This window comes from Moschus berezovskii, chromosome 5 (assembly GCF_049115385.1).
Source record: "Moschus berezovskii isolate FMDL1 chromosome 5, NW_MosBer_1.0, whole genome shotgun sequence".
Lineage (NCBI taxonomy): Eukaryota > Metazoa > Chordata > Mammalia > Artiodactyla > Moschidae > Moschus > Moschus berezovskii.
The window spans coordinates 122233129-122248653 of NC_142464.1; the positions used below are offsets into that span (position 1 = coordinate 122233129).

The window sequence follows — 15525 nt, forward strand, 5'->3', positions numbered from 1 at the left end:
TCCATCATGTGTCTAACTCACCTTGCTGTAATGAATTTTTAAATGTAATGGTTTCTGTCGCAAAGTAAAATCGTACATAATGTCTAGTGACACAGTACGCTGGTGGATGGGTGGATTTGGAAAATGGAAATGCAACTTCATTTTTAATTAGATTTATAAACTTCACCACCTCCACCTCCAGCCAGCTTCCCAACCCTCCCTCCCACCACCATTATTTATTTATTTATTTATTTTTTTAAAATGAGGCTTTTAATTAATGTTTGACAGAGCTGATTCAGGTTGAATAGACTAAATTTCTTTAAACAAACTTACTTATACTCCAGAGTCCTTTAAAAACTTAATAGCATTTATACATTGAAGGTATTTGATTTTCTTGTAACTAGCACTTCAAATGCAACAAGCATTTGAAGCAACAAGCATTTGACCCAACAAGTAAAACTTTCTACAGTTCATAACTTTTATAAATAAAATAAATTAAATGTACAGTGAATAAGTTCTCTGAAATATTTCAATATTTCTGCAGGTTTAGTAACATCGTAAAATACATTACAACTAAAATTCACAAATCTAAAAACCTGTTAGGCATTTTTAGGCGTTTTAAGTTGGAAATGAAGACCAATGTTACATCGTAATATGCCAATTACAAATAGTACTTCAAATAGCAAATACTACAGTTTGTCCCAAACTTTAAAAACTATTCATGAACTCAACACTGAACTATTGATGGCTATGAGAATTGTTTCCTAGCCTTTTTGAAAATTGCAACCCATTTACGTTTAAGGTAATTATTGATAAGTACGATCCCGTAGCCATTTTCTTTATTACTTTGGGTTCAAGTTTATACACTCTTTCTGTGTTTCCTGTCTAGAGAAGATCCTTTAGCATTTGTTGGAGAGCTGGTTTGGTGATGCTGAATTTCCTCAGCTTTTGCTTGTCTGTAAAGCTTTTGATTTCTCCTTCATATTTGAATGAGATCCTTGCTGGGTATAATAATCTGGGCTGTAGGGTATTTTCTTTCATCACTTTAGGTATGTCTTGCCACTCCCTTCTGGCCTGAAGAGTTTCTGTTGAAAGATCAGCTGTTATCCTTATGGGAATCCCCTTATGTGTTATTTGCTGCTTTTCCCTTGCTGCTTTTAATATTTGTTCTTTGTGTTTGATCTTTGTTAATTTGATTAATATGTGTCTTGGAGTATTTCGCCTTGGGTTTATCCTGTTGGGGACTCTCTGGGTTTCTTGGACTTGGGTGATTATTTCTTTCCCTATTTTAGGGAAGTTTTCAACTATTATCTCCTCAAGTATTCTCTCATGGTCTTTCTTTTTGTCTTCTTCTTCTGGGACTCCTATGATTCGAATGTTGGAGCGTTTAACATTGTCCCAGAGGTCTCTAATATTGTCCTCATTTCTTTTAATTCGTTTTTCTTTTTTCCTCTCTGTTTCATTTATTTCTACAATTTTATCTTCTAGTTCGCTAATCCTGTCTTCTGCCTCTGTTATTCTATTGTTTGTTCCCTCCAGAGTGTTTCTGATCTCATCTATTGCATTATTCATTGTATATTGACTCTTTTTTATTTCTTCTAAGTCCTTATTAAATCTTTCTTCCATCTTCTCAATCCTTTTCTCCAGGTTATTTATCTGTAACTCCATTTTGCTTTCAAGATTTTGAATCATTTTCACCATCAAAATTTGAAATTCTTTATCAGGTAGATTCCCTATATCTTCTTCTTTTGTTTGTGTTGGTGGGCAATTATCTTGTTCCTTTACTTGCTGGGTATTTCTCTGCCTCTTCATCTTGCTTATATTGCTTTGCTTGGGGTGGCCTTTCCCTCTTCTTGCAGTTTGTGGAGTTCTCTTTATTATGTAGTTTCTTCGCTGTGTGTGGGGTTGGACGGGTGACTTGTCCGGGTTCCCTGGTTAGGGAAGCATGTGTCGGTGTTCTGGTGGGTGGAGCTTGATTTCTTCTCTTTCCTTTAGAAGACAATGGCTGCTTTTCTGGGAGCCTGATGTCCTCTGCCAGTATTCAGAAGTTGTTTTGTGGACTTTACTCCGCATTCAAATGTTCTTTTGATGAATTTGTGGGGAAGAAAGTGGTCTCGCCGTCTTATCCCTCCGCCATCTTGTTCCTTCCTCCCCAGAACACTGGATTCTTATATTCCACTTGGTCGTGGAGTACCTCTTCCCAGCTGCTCCAGCAAGGCGCAGCCGCTGTACCTTACCTCGGACGAGGGGTATCTCCTCAAGGCTGCCCCTCCTGCTTTGAATGTGGATCAGCTCCTCTCGGCCCTCCGGTGCCCAAGCAGCCACCGCCTCCTGGACGTGGTACAGCTCCTCTCGGCCACCGCCCTAACCCTGGGCGCGGGGCAGCTCCTCTCAGCCACGATTCTGCACGTGGTCGGTTGCGCCGGGGGCCGGGCGTCTCTCGCGTCTGCGCCGCCGGGAGCCGGGCGTCTCTCGCGTCTGCCTAAAAGCTGATTCTTTAAGAAGATAAACAAAACTGACCATCCATTAGAGAGACTCATCAGGGAAAAAAGTGAGAAATACAGAGACACATGTACCCCAGTTTTCACTGCAGCACTATTTATAATAAGTAGGACATGTAAGCAACATAGATGTCTGTCAACAGATGAGAGGATAAAGAAGCTGTGGTACATATATGCGATGGACTGTTAGTCATAAAAAAATGCATTTGAGTCAGTTCTGATGAGGTGGATGAACCTAGAGCCTATTATACAGAGTGAAGGAAGTCAGAAAGAGAAAGCAAACATCGAATATTAACACACACATATATGGCATCTAGAGAGACAGTGCTGATGAGCAGCAGTGGAGGCAGACACGGAGAACAGACCTGTGAACACAGCAGGGGAGGAGCCGGCGGGCTGAACTGCGAGAACAACACTGAAACACACATACCGCCCTATGTAAAATTAGATAGCCAGTGGAAAGTTGCTGTATGACACAGGGAGCTCAAATGCAGCGTTCTGTGACAACCCAGAGGGGTGGGGTGGGGTGGGGTGGGAGGTGGGTGGCTGGGAGGGAGTTTCAAGAGGGACCAGACATATGTATACTGATTTTTGCTGACATAAGGCAGAAACCAACACAATATTATAAATCAATTAACCTCCAATTAAAATTAAATAGAAAAATTTTAAAAGACATGCCCGAGAAGCCGTGCTACAGCAGCAGATGGTCAGAGGCCTGTCCTCTCCCGACAAGATCCTGCCCATTCTGACCCCTACCTGAGAAATCATCTTGACCTTAGACTGAGCCCACGGTGACCTCCTTGCTTCCTTCTTCCTGTCCAGGGCCTGACACTCAGCAGGGACTCAACAAAGGTGAAGAGGGGGGAATGGATCCAGGACTGGTGAGGTGTGATCCAGCATGACCCGCCCAACACATCAGAGAAACACGGCACACCGTGGACACAACCATAAGTGGTGGTCCAGGAAATCAGGGATGATGGTTTGAAAAGGCCCCACTGAAATGAGATGTACACCCCTGCCTGGGGGCACAAGTTACAGACGGAGCAGAGCCAGATGGCCCCGGCTGGAGTCCACTCTGAGTGCTGGCCGCATGGACGTCCTTGCAGCTGTCTGTGCTCGGTGTCCCCATCTTGAGAATGGGCTGTGAACAGCAGCACCTGCCCCCGGGCTGTTCAGACGCCCCCAGGAGAGAACAGATGGGCAAGCCTTGCTTCACCCTCCTGGGAGAGGGGCTAAGCTCTCAAGCCCCTTACTGACTGGGCCAGGCTTGCTCAGAATGAGACCCTCACCTGCTGGGTAAGAGTCAGCAACTTTTGAGCCTCAAATCTGACCTCAATGAGCAGGAGTTTGTAAGACCCCTCATCTCTAGGACTGCCTCTTGGACTGCAGGACCGAAGGGATTAAGTGAATGCCTTGTTCTTAGAACAGGAGGTCATCATGAGATGAAGTCAGACCCGTCATCTAGGGCCCCGGCAGCCTGGCTGGTGTTGGAAATGGAGCCCCAGAGAATCCCCTGGGGAGGATCCATGGCTCCACTTCCCTTCCTGTCCCAGGCATGGGAGCCTGACTTTGCTTGGATTCTGGCTGCTGTGGTTAGGCCAGCAGGGTCAGCTCTGGGATGCTCAGGACGGTGGGCGTCGTGGGCTGAGACCAGAGGTGAGGGATGCCTCTGCTGTGGGCACCTGGAGGAGGACAGATCGGTGCTTACTCCCTCCCTCTGTGCCCACCAGCCCTGTCAGCCCTGGACTAAGTCCTGGGGACCCAGAGAAGAATCAGACACTGGTCACTGTGGAAGCAACCTGTAGTTCATGGTGAAGACGGGAGGTGCTCGAATATTGTGGCCCCAGTGGAGAGTGCCTGGACCATGAGACTCCTCAGCTGAGTCTGAGTGAAGCAACAGGAAACCTTGTTCTGAAAGCACAGGAGACTCTGTTATGGGAGCAGGTCAAGGGAAGTAGGAGGCAGAAGGAACAAGCAGTCAGAAAGTGAGGCCTGAGGCTGAAGATCTGCAGGCTGGGGAGTTCATATGATAAAGCTTCTCTTGGAAGAAAAGCTATGGCAAACTTGGACATTGCATTCAAAAACAGAAACATCAGTTCGTCGTCAAAGTGCCACAGGGTCAAAGCTATGGTTTTACCAGTAGTCATATACAGATGTGAGACTTGGAACATAAAGAAAGCTGAGCATCAAAGAACTGATGCTTACAAACCATGGTGCTGGAGAAGACTCTTGAAAATCTTGGAAAGCAAGATCAAATAACTCAGTCCTAAAGGAAATCAACCCTGAATATTTGTTGGAAGAACTGATGCTGAAGCTGAAGTTCCAATACTTGGGTCACCTGATATGAAGAGCCGACTCATTAGAAAAGATCCTGATGCTGGGAAAGATTGAGGGCAGGAGGAGAAGGGGGTGACAGAAGACTAGATAGTTGGATGGCATCAACGATTCAATGGACTCAATGAATTTGAGGCCACTCCGGGAGATGGTCAAGGACAGGGAAAACTGGTATACTATGGTCCATGTGGTCACAAAGAGTCAGACATGACTGAGAGACTGAACAGCAATACAAACTCTACTCAGTACGCTCTGTTTGAACTATCCCAGTTTAAGTTGGACACGACAGAGTGACTGAACTGAACTGAACTGAATCTTCATAACACCCCTTTAAGGTGGATCTTCCATCACTATGAAGCGCTTTTACAGAGGAGGGAACTGAGCCCTAATGAGGCTGCACCACTTGCCCAGGGTCACAGGGTTGGGAGTTAGCAGAGTCAGGAGACAGCCAGGCGGGCTCGTCTAGAATCCACACCCTTACCCCCTGCACTCAGGCTCACACGGACACGGCGCCAGCAGTCACAGTGTTGACCGTCACCGTCTCCTGCTGAGGGCGGAAGATGGTGCCCAGGACGAGGGCTCAGACACCCAGTCCCAGCCCCGCAGGAGGCCACAGGGACCCTGCTCTGGGGAAGGGCAATCAAACCTGTGAGCTGGAGGATCTGGTCATCAAGGTGGGTCACGGCCTCGTCGTGCATGACCTGGCCTCCAAGGACAAACTCCAGGCGACCTTCGGCCACGAGCTGGCGGACCTTGGCATGGTGGGCAGAGAGAAAAGGCCAGGTTACACCTCCCCGGCTGAGCCGTTTATGTTTGCTAGTCTCAGGTCTACTGCATCTCCCAGTCCTTCCTTCAAACTCCTCAGCCTCATTTACTCTGCAAAAGCGGGACACTGTCTGTCCCGGTCAGCGCTGTGTCCAGCTCCAAGAACAGCTCCTGGCCATGCCTGCTGCTTCGTCAGGCGTATACACAGGCACATATGTTCACAACTTTTGCTTTTGAATGATGCCAAAAGTATGAGAAACTTGTGGGAAATGTACCCAGAACTCCCATAAATCCATCTCCAGATTATCTGCTGCTGCTGCTGCTAAGTCACTTCAGTCGTGTCCGACTCTGTGTGACCCCATAGACGGAAGCCCACCAGGCTCCCCCGTCCCTGGGATTCTCCAGGCAAGAACACTGGAGTGGGTTGCCATTTCCTTCTCCAATGTGTGAAAGTGGAAAGTGAAAAGTGAAAGTGAAGTCGCTCAATCGTGTCCGACCCTTAGCGACCCCACGGACTGCAGCCTACCAGGCTCCTCCATCCATGGGATTTTCTAGGCAATAGTACTGGAGTGGCTTGCCATTGCCTTCTCCGCCAGATTGTCTAATTGCTAGTATTTGTATCTATTTCCCTTAACACCCCCACATATCATTACACATATTATGTTTTTCCTAAGCCTTTTGAAAGTATAAGTTAGCAACAGCATGCCTTTATCTGAATACTTCAGTATGGTTTTAATAAGAATAAAAGATTACAGTTGCTACATAATGATCAAAACTCAGGATATTTCACGCTAATTATATGTGCATGTGTACTCAGTCACACAGTCATGTCTGACTCTTTGCAGTCCTATGGACTGTAGCCCATCAGGCTCCTCTGTCCATCGAATTTTCTGGGCAAGAATACTGGAGTGGATTGGTATTTCCTTCTCCAAGGGATCTTCCTGACCCAGGGATCGAACGCACATCTCTTGTGTCTCTTGCATTGGCAGGTAGGTTGTATACCACTGAGCCACATGGGAATCCCGATTCATAAGTCTACTATTGAATTAAGAAACCTCACTCAAATTTTGCCACTTGTTCCACTAATGTCCTTTCTCTGATGCGAGATTCAATCTAGGTTCATGATTTGGTTTTAGGATCAGTTCTCTTTTTCATTCTTTAATTTACAATACTTCTTGAGCCGTTCTTTTGCCTTCAGAAGATTTACAGTTTTGAGGATATCAGGCTACTTATTTTGTACAGCGGTCTTCAGATTGTATTTGTCACATGATTGGCTAACAAATATTTTGAAATACACCAATGAGAAGCATTGTCCGGTGGTCCAGAATGTAGGTCATATTTTCAGTGCCAAGGACGTGAGTTTGATTACATTTTGGGATTCCCTGGTGGCTCAGATGGTAGACAATCTGCCTGCAATGCAGGAGACCCGGGTTTGACCCCTAGGTCAGGAGGATCTGCTAGGGAAGTGAGTGGCTACCCACACCAGTGTTCTTTCCTGGAGAATTCCATGTACAGAGAAGACAGGCAGGATACAGTCCATGGGGTCTCAAAGAGTGGGACACGTCTGAGCGATTTTCACCTTCACTTTCACTGGGGGACTGAGATCCCACAAACCTCATGGTGTGGACGATAAAAGATATCCGTGAGAGAAGGGAAGAGTGGAAGCATAAGTGCAGTCAAGGACCCTGACACTGAGCACACCATGCTCTGGGGAGACCGTGGTTTTGATGTGATCTGAAAGCACTGTCTTTGCAGATCATTCACTCGAGAAATGTGGAATGACACCTGCCGTGTGCTGTTTAAAATGTGCACCTGCTTCATGCTGGGCCCATCCGGGCACTGGGATTCAGCCCACACAGCTCAGGGAACAGCGCTAGTTTCCAGGGACATATGATGGAATTTCCTGTCTGGGTCTCAGCCAGCACACCTAGCTGTGGGAGTAGGATCATGGACTTGCGTCTGGACGCATCCATGTAAAGACGGCAGAACTGTCCAGTGGACACCAGAGGGATATGCCTTGATTCACCAAACTGACCCAGAATCCACCTGTCAGGTATAAGCTGTGTGACCTTGAGAGAGATGCCTACCCTCTCTGAACCTGGACCAGCTCTGTGCAGTAGGATAAGGGTCCTCAGCGTGCTGGCTGTGGGAAGGAGTCAGACCTGAGCCCAGCACCTGGCACGCGGCAGAGCCCATCAGATGGGAGTCGTCCTCTCGGCTCCACAGGCTGCAGGGTCACATCCCCTCTGGGGACCTGGTGGACACCCTGCTTCACCGTCTGAACTCTCTGCCTTGAGCAGGTGGCTGAGCCTCTGTTTCACCATCAGCCACTGTTCTGAGGGCAGGTGATGCCTGGAGGGGACCATGCCCACAGGCACCATCGGTGCTTACATCATGGGCACATTCTGGGCACAGCCTCTCTGAGAAGGGAGGTCACTCCTGCCTCCAAGTGTGGGACTTGTAGCTGAAGAGCCAGCCCCGCCTGTGATCACACAGGGATCGGGGGGAGGACCTGGCCCCAAGCTGCCCCTCCCTGGACCAGGACCTCTGACCCCCTGTGACATGGAGTTAATCAGCCCCGGAGGTTAATCCACAGGGACTCCAGCTCCCCTGCCTGGTCCTGGGCTCTGGTGCCCATGGGGGCCACGCAGATCCACGAATGAAGTCAGAAGGTGTGAACACATGTCGCCCCAGAGCGCGTAGTGTCAGAGGTGACCCCATTCACACCAGCTGAGTGCCTGGTTGGGCTGCCAGAGCTGCAATTATTCAGGAGGAACCAGAGAGGCAGGATCAAACACAAACCTGTCCCCTGGGCATGGGGCTGACCACAAACCTGTACTAAACGAACCCTGGGCACAGCCCCACCGGGTTGAGGCCTCCTGGTTTATGCAGCCCCACCCTGGCCACACGGACCACAACCCAGGAGCTTTCTGAAGGGTTGTCCCCGGGGGTCCTGCTCTCATCTGATTGGTGAGGAACCCCTGAGGGCAGCGTTACCTGGCCTTTCTGCCTGTCCGAGGCGACGCCATCCCACCACAGCCGGAAATACTCCTGCTCCACGGCGATGAACCTGCGATTCTCCTCAAGGGTCAGCGCCTCCACCACGGAGTTGTAGACGTTGGTGACATAAGCCTGCATGTTCTCCTGGGGTGGGGAGGGAGAGAGACCATCAGTCCAGACCCGTGGGGGAAGCCAGAGGGCGTGGACCAGGGGCCGAGGAGGAACGTCCAGGGAGACACGCCGTCCGGGGGCCCCTGGCGCTCCCACCAAGCCTGTCCAGACCCTGCAATCAGCTCCCCCTGCTCCTCAAACAAGGGAGCCCGGTGTCCACTCTGTGCTGGATGGGGGTGAGCCCTGCACTGAGAAGGACCCGGGCGGACCCCCTTAGATGGGAGCCGGCCCCTGAGGACAGTCATGAGGAGACAGACACTCTACATGACACAGGGTCATGCCAGCCCAGTCCCTAGGGGCGTGCTGACCACGCCTGCCTTGCAGGACACACCAGTTGACAACGGGGCCCAAGGAGTGAGGTCCAGGGACTCTGATGGGCCTACCTGGGATGAAATGATGGGGAAGTGTGTGTGTCAAGAGCTGAGGCTGAGAGGAGCTGACCTCGCGAATCGTCTCTCTGGATCTATCTCCTCCCCAGAGGCTGGGAGCCCCCAGGATGGAACTCTGTCTGCTCCCATCTGGGTCAGGCTGGCTCACCGTGGTGCCCAGACATGCCGATAAAGGAATGCAAGGAGCCCTGGGAGGGAGTCAGTGGACAGGGCGGCGATGTCTGCTGACTGCGCGGCACCCCACCCCGGGCCTCAGTGTCCCTTCTGTAAACTGGGGGTGACGAGCATGCTTCCCGCACATCAGCAGTTCCGCACGCAGGTGGGTGAGCCGGGACCAGACTCAACACTCGGCCTCAGGGCCTCTTGCTGCCCGACTCCCTTTAAAATGAGCGACTCCCTTATTAACATCTCATGGAAGGTACTGTATCCACGGTCACAGAGCGGTCCTATGCACTTATTGCCCTCCGCCTTCCGGAAAGCGCTTGTGCAGGCCTGGGTGCTCATCTCAGTTTCCTGCGCCAGAAACTCATGGAAGTCAGCCTGTCCCTCTTTTCCTCTGCCCTGGCTCATGCATTCACTCAGGAATAACTGAGGATCACCTTCCAAGCACTGCGGCGGGGACACACTCACCCCTGTCCACAGCCCGCCCATGTAAGTTGCTCAGCCGTGTCCCACTCTTTGTGATCTCACGGACTGCGGTCCATCAGGCTCCTCTGTCCTTGGAATTCTCCAGGCAAGAATACTGGAGTGGGTTACCATTGTCTTCTCCAGGATGTCTTTCCACCCCTGGAATCGAACCCGTGTCTTCTGCATTGCAGGCAGATTCTTTACCATCTGAACCACCACAGAAGCCCAGAGCCAGGCCATAGACAAGGGAGGTGGACCCTAGGCTGAACTCCACGATGGCAGAGACCCGGGACACAAACCCACTCTGGAGTCCAGATGGTAAAAGAACCACAGCTTCAAGAGGTGTTCAGGGGTCACTTGGGGCACCTACCTGTACGGTGTGCAGCCAGCCCACGTCCATGTGACTGTGGGGAACCACGAATACCCTCAGTTGGGGCTCATGCCGAGCCTTCAGGGCCCACATCAGGCCCAACTGCAGGAGCAGAGGCAGCCAGCCCCGCAGTTCCATCTCCTCAGCCAGCACAGGGGCTAGAGGACGTCTGCCTGCCTGCAGGGCCCGGCCTCCTGCCAGCTGACTGGGCCACCACCCTTTGGTGGGTGCAGTGGGAAGGAAACCAGGAGTGACACCCACACAGATGCTGTCACCTGATCAGGGCAGGTGGGTGGCCCTCGCTCACTGCCCTGCAGCACTCTGCTCCATCTGCGGTTTCCTGACCGTCTGCCTTTAGCCAAACCCCAAATACTGCCTCCCTGGGAAGACTGCCAGCTTCCCACTGGCCGGGCCTGGCTCTCCTCGCCCCAGTCCTCATATCCCTCCCTTAGGCCTCTCCCAGCATTTCCCACTGGGCATCTTGCCCATCCCTGCTCCCAACCCACTGGACTGACTCCTTGACACTGCCCTGCAAATCGTAACTCTCAGTGTGGGGCCTGCCACCACCAGGAAGCTTGCCGTGATACACTCTCCTTCACATGAATCCCCCAGTCTGAGACTTGCAATAACGGTTGTCATCTCTCTTTTAAGTAAGAAAGTTGGCTTCACAAATAGGACCTGATTATCCGAGGTTGCACAGCTGAAGTAGGAGCAAGAAGGCATGAAAATTTCAGAATTAGGTCTGGATCATGGATAGTGACCTTGGCAAGATGCTTAAACCCTCTAGGTCTCAGCAGTCTGTAAAATGGGATGCCGTTAGAGGAGCTGGGGACCCGAGAGGGAATTCACAGGAGATGATAACAGCAGAGTCTCCTTCCTGGAGGACGGCTGGCACGGTGGTACAGCCTGCAGGGGCCAGAGTGTTGCCTGGGGGTCTCTGTAACCTTGACTTGGAACAGGGGTCTGGGAGTGGGATCTTCTGTCTGACACCCAAATGCCTGAGTGTCTCTTTCTATGGCTGCCAGACCTGAGACTCACTCTCCCTTCTGGCCACCTTGTCCTCTCCCCCAGCAAATACATCTGGAGAGCACGGCCTCCAAGCAGGTCTCCATCCTCTCTCTCCCATCCCTTCCCTGGTACCCACCTGACCTGACTTGACCTGGACTTTACTTCCACTGAGGGTCTTAAACAGCAGACATGTATTATCTCACAAATCTAGAGACCAGAAGACCCCCAGAGAGTTAGGGCTTAGGCAGATTCTGTGACAGCCTCAGGGGCTTGCTGTCCTTAATTAGTTCTTACCAAATCGTTTTAGTTGTGTCCAACTCTTTGGGACCCTGTGGACTCCAGGTCCTCTGTCCATGGGATTCTCCAGGCAAGAATACTGGAGTGTGTTGCCACGCCCCCTTCAGGAGATCTTTCCAACCCAGGGATCAAACCTGAATCACTTAAGTCTCTGGCATTGGCAGGCAGGTTCTTTACCAGTAGGTGGCTCAGACAGTAAAGAATCCACCTGCAATGCAGGAGACAGGGGTTCGATCCCTGGGTAGGGAAGATCCCCTTGGGAAGGAAATGGCTACTCACTCCAGTATTCTTGTCTGGAGAATTCCATGGACAGGGGAGCCTGGTGGACTTCAGTCCACGGGGTCACAAAGAGTCAGACAAGACTAACTAAAACACTTGTCCTTCAACAGAAGGTAGCATTTCCTTGCAGGGACAGGCTACAGCACAGGAGCAGTTCTTTCTGGATCAGGCTCTGTCATGCCCAGTGGTCCAGTGGAGGAGGATCCTTGAGGTTCTGGGACCCACGACCTTGGTTCCTGGCAGCAAAGTGTTGTCAAGTGAAGGGGCCCGTGCACATGTGTTCGGCTCCAGTGAGATGCACCGTGAACTCCACACTGAACCCAAGCACCATGAGAGGAACACAGGGTGCTGGCAATTCCCCACAGCAGAGCCAGCTTGTGCCCAGGGTCACACATGGGCACGCAGCCTGTGACTTCTTCCTGATCCAGGTTGAGTGGCTCGTGAGTGCGTGAAGCATGACTTGTGCTGGCTGTTCCAGAGAAAGAACAGCCCGACCCTGCTCTGTGCTGCGTGGGAGTTTGTAAGATGGTCCCGCCAGCACCATTTCCACGTGTCCTTTGTGACATGAGTGCTATCTGTCCTCTAGGGCGTGTGACTGGCCTGGGGGCTCAGGATGCCCTGATGGGCAGACTGCCTGGGGCTGCACCCAGTGCCAAGCACCTCCCCACAGCAGCAGGGGCCCGGCATCCTCTGGCTTCCATCCTTCCATAGCTCCCATGCCTACCCTCTGGGAGCCTGACCCGAAGCCTGCACCTGGACCCTCCAGCACACGTCACCCCCTGCCTTTCTGCCCTCACCTCCACCCACTCTTCTCCCAGTCCACACTGCCCCCCGTCCTCACAACCCTTCCCTCTGCTGTGTCCTGGCCTCTGTGCTCCTGGCCTGGAAGGAGCCCCAGCCTCCCAGCACCACAGCTGCAGTGTCAGGGCCTGCCTACAGGTCGAGCCCTTTCCCAGGCCAGGCCTTTGCACGTGCTGCTCCCTCTGCTGGGAAGCATCTTCCTCCACTTCCTGTCTGGCAGGTTGCTATTCCTCCTTTATGTCTCCCCATCTCCTAGAGATTTTCTCTGGGCCTGCCATCCCTCTTACATAGCACTTATTGAAGAATATTATTCTGTATTAACCTGCATGTCTGGTTCACATGGGTCCATTCTGTTCTCTGCTCGATCAGCTCCAGGAACAAAGCAGGAGCTTTGGGGGAAAGAACCCAGGGATGTAACTGTCAAGTATGTGGCTGTCCCCCTTCTACCATGGATGGCATGGGTGATACCCACAGCACAGCATATAAAGCTCAGCTCAGCAGTTCCTCCCAACTCCACCTCTACCTGCTGTGTGATCCAGTCCCTCACTCCCGGAGCAGGACAGTGCACATCTCCTGAAAGCCTGACTCAGAGCCCCGGGCTCCTGGCCTGTACAGTGGGCACTTTTGGGTCAGTCCATACGGTGGTTTGGATACTAAGCTGTTGGAGATGTACGTGCCCCCCCGGTGCCTGACCACAGAGATAACTCTCCTCACACACAGCAGGTCTACCCCACCCCAGGCTACAAGGCTGCCCTGCACCCCAGTCTCAAGTTTTCATCACTTAACAGCCACTGGACCCTGACTCTGTGCCAGGCTCTGTGCTGGAGGTGAGGGGACAGGAGTTGTGCTGTTCACAGGATGTCTTTTTGGAGAGACAGGACTTGGCCGTGGTGGCTCTGCCCACAGAAGAATCTGCTCTGGTGGTTTGGATGTGTTTGGAGGACCCTGGAGGGCTTCCTGGAGGAGGGGTGGAGGGCACAGGGTGCTGGGGAGATGGCTGGTCCTGGGCCATGGTGTGAGAGGAGAGTCAGGGCGAGGCTGGGTCTTGTAGGCTCTTTCTCTCTCTCTGCTCTGGCTTCCTCTCTTTGTAACTCCACCTGTTTCCTTTCCCTGGCCACCTCCCCTCTAATCTTGCTCTGGGGCTGGGAGGGGCAAGCAGCGTATTCAAGTCCATCCACTCCTGCAGTTTAGGGTCTTTAGTGTCTAGAAGGGAGGTTATTGTTCCCACATTGGGTGAGGCAGCTGGAATCAGAAGGTCCTCCATTCATTTGTCAAGATCTCACCAGAAGCATCTCTAGTGTCCTCCTTGGAACTGGCTTCCAGAGCTTTGTCCAGCTCTATAGGGCATCCTTGGGGAGCAGGGGAGTGCAGCCATCCCTGCCCCAAGCAGAGGGCGTTTGGGGGCTGGGGAGAAGGAAAAGGTTCTCAGAGCAGAGTCAAACATCCAGTCTGAGAACCTTCCTGTCTAGCCATTCCCCTTCCGTTTGTCTTGGGTAAAATGGGCTTCTTACTAAAGCCGGTGACCCCAGTGTGGTACCTGGGCACAGAGGACATAGCTGCATGGCATCCACACATTTCTGTCTGGTCATCCCCAGAACCCATTTCTCCTTCTCGCCTCCTTGTACCAACTCTTCCAGGAAGGGCCCCCAGGTTCAGAGCCCCTCCCATGACCTGCTCTTTCTGATAATGGCCACCAGGGAGCACAGAGTCCTGAGGCAGCTGCTGTTCTTGGTCCTGAAATTATGACACCGACAGGGAGGTCGTGAAGATTCCCTGAATTTTGGTGGCTGCAACCGTTTTAGCTGTTCCTTTGGAAGACATAGGTATTTAGGTTCAGTAATCATGGAGAAAGCAAGAGAGTTCCAGAAAAGCATCTATTTCTGCTTCATTGACTATGCCAAAGACTTTGACTGTGTGGATCACAATAAACTGTGGAACATTCTGAAAGAGATGGGAATACCAGACCACATGACCTGCCTCTTGAGAAACCTGTATGCAAGTCAGGAAGCAACAGTCAGAACTGGACATGGAACAACAGACTGCTTCCAAATAGGAAAAGGAGTACGTCAAGGTTGTATATTGTCACCCTGCTTATTTAACTTATATGCAGGGTATATCATGAGAAACGCTGGGCTGGAAGAAGCACAAGCTGGAATCAAGATTGCTGGGAGAAATATCAATAACCTCAGATATGCAGATGACACCACCCTTATGGCAGAAAGTGAAGAGGAACTGAAAAGCCTCTTGATGAAAGTGAAAGAGGAGAGTGAAAAGGTTGGCTTGAAGCTCAACATTCAGAAAACAAAGATCATGGCATCTGGTCCCATCACGTCATGGAAAATAGATGGGGAAACAGTGGAGACGGTGTCAGACTTTATTTTTGGGGGCTCCAAAATCACTGCAGATGCTGATTGCAGCCTTGAAATTAAAAGACGCTTACTCCTTGGAAGGAAAGTTATGACCAACCTTGATAGTATATTAAAAAGCAGAGACATTACTTTGCCAACAAAGGTCCATTTAGTCAAGGCTATGGTTTTTCCTGTGGTCATGTATGGATGTGAGAGTTGGACTGTGAAGAAAGCTGATCACCGAAGAATTGATGCTTTTGAACTGTGGTGCTGGAGAAGATTCTTGAGAGTCCCTTGTACTGCAAGGAGATCCAACCAATCCATTCAAATCTGGGTGTTCATTGGAGGGACTGATGCTAAAGCTGAAACTCCAATACTTTGGCCACCTCATGCGACGAGTTGACTCACTGGGAAAGAGTCTGATGCTGGGAAAGATTGGGGGTGGGAGGAGAAGGGGACGACCGAGAATGAGATGGCTGGATGGCATCACCGACTCTGTGGATATGAGTTTGAATGAACTCCGGGAGTTGGTGGTGGACAGGGAGGCCTGGCGTGCTGTGATTCATGGGGTCGCGGAAAGTCGGACACGACTGAGCGACTGAACTGAACTGAGCAAGGGAGTTTCAGAAAAACATCTACTTCTGCTTCATTGACTG

At 51.1% G+C, this 15525-nt stretch overlaps 1 protein-coding gene across 2 annotated transcripts in view; it reads right to left on the minus strand.

Moving 5' to 3' along the window:
* The window catches only part of LOC148777943 (epididymis-specific alpha-mannosidase-like), a 46615-nt gene extending 36341 nt beyond the window's left edge, over nucleotides 1-10274 (minus strand). For both annotated transcript variants that reach the window (XM_088836547.1, XM_088836546.1), the window contains exons 1-3: nucleotides 10137-10274; nucleotides 8577-8723; nucleotides 5461-5566 (exon numbers count right to left, since the gene is read on the minus strand). In XM_088836547.1, the coding sequence (XP_088692673.1) occupies nucleotides 5461-5566; nucleotides 8577-8723; nucleotides 10137-10274 (391 nt within the window). The remainder of the gene's footprint in view (nucleotides 1-5460; nucleotides 5567-8576; nucleotides 8724-10136) is intronic.
* Nucleotides 10275-15525: the final 5251 nt, after the last annotated feature.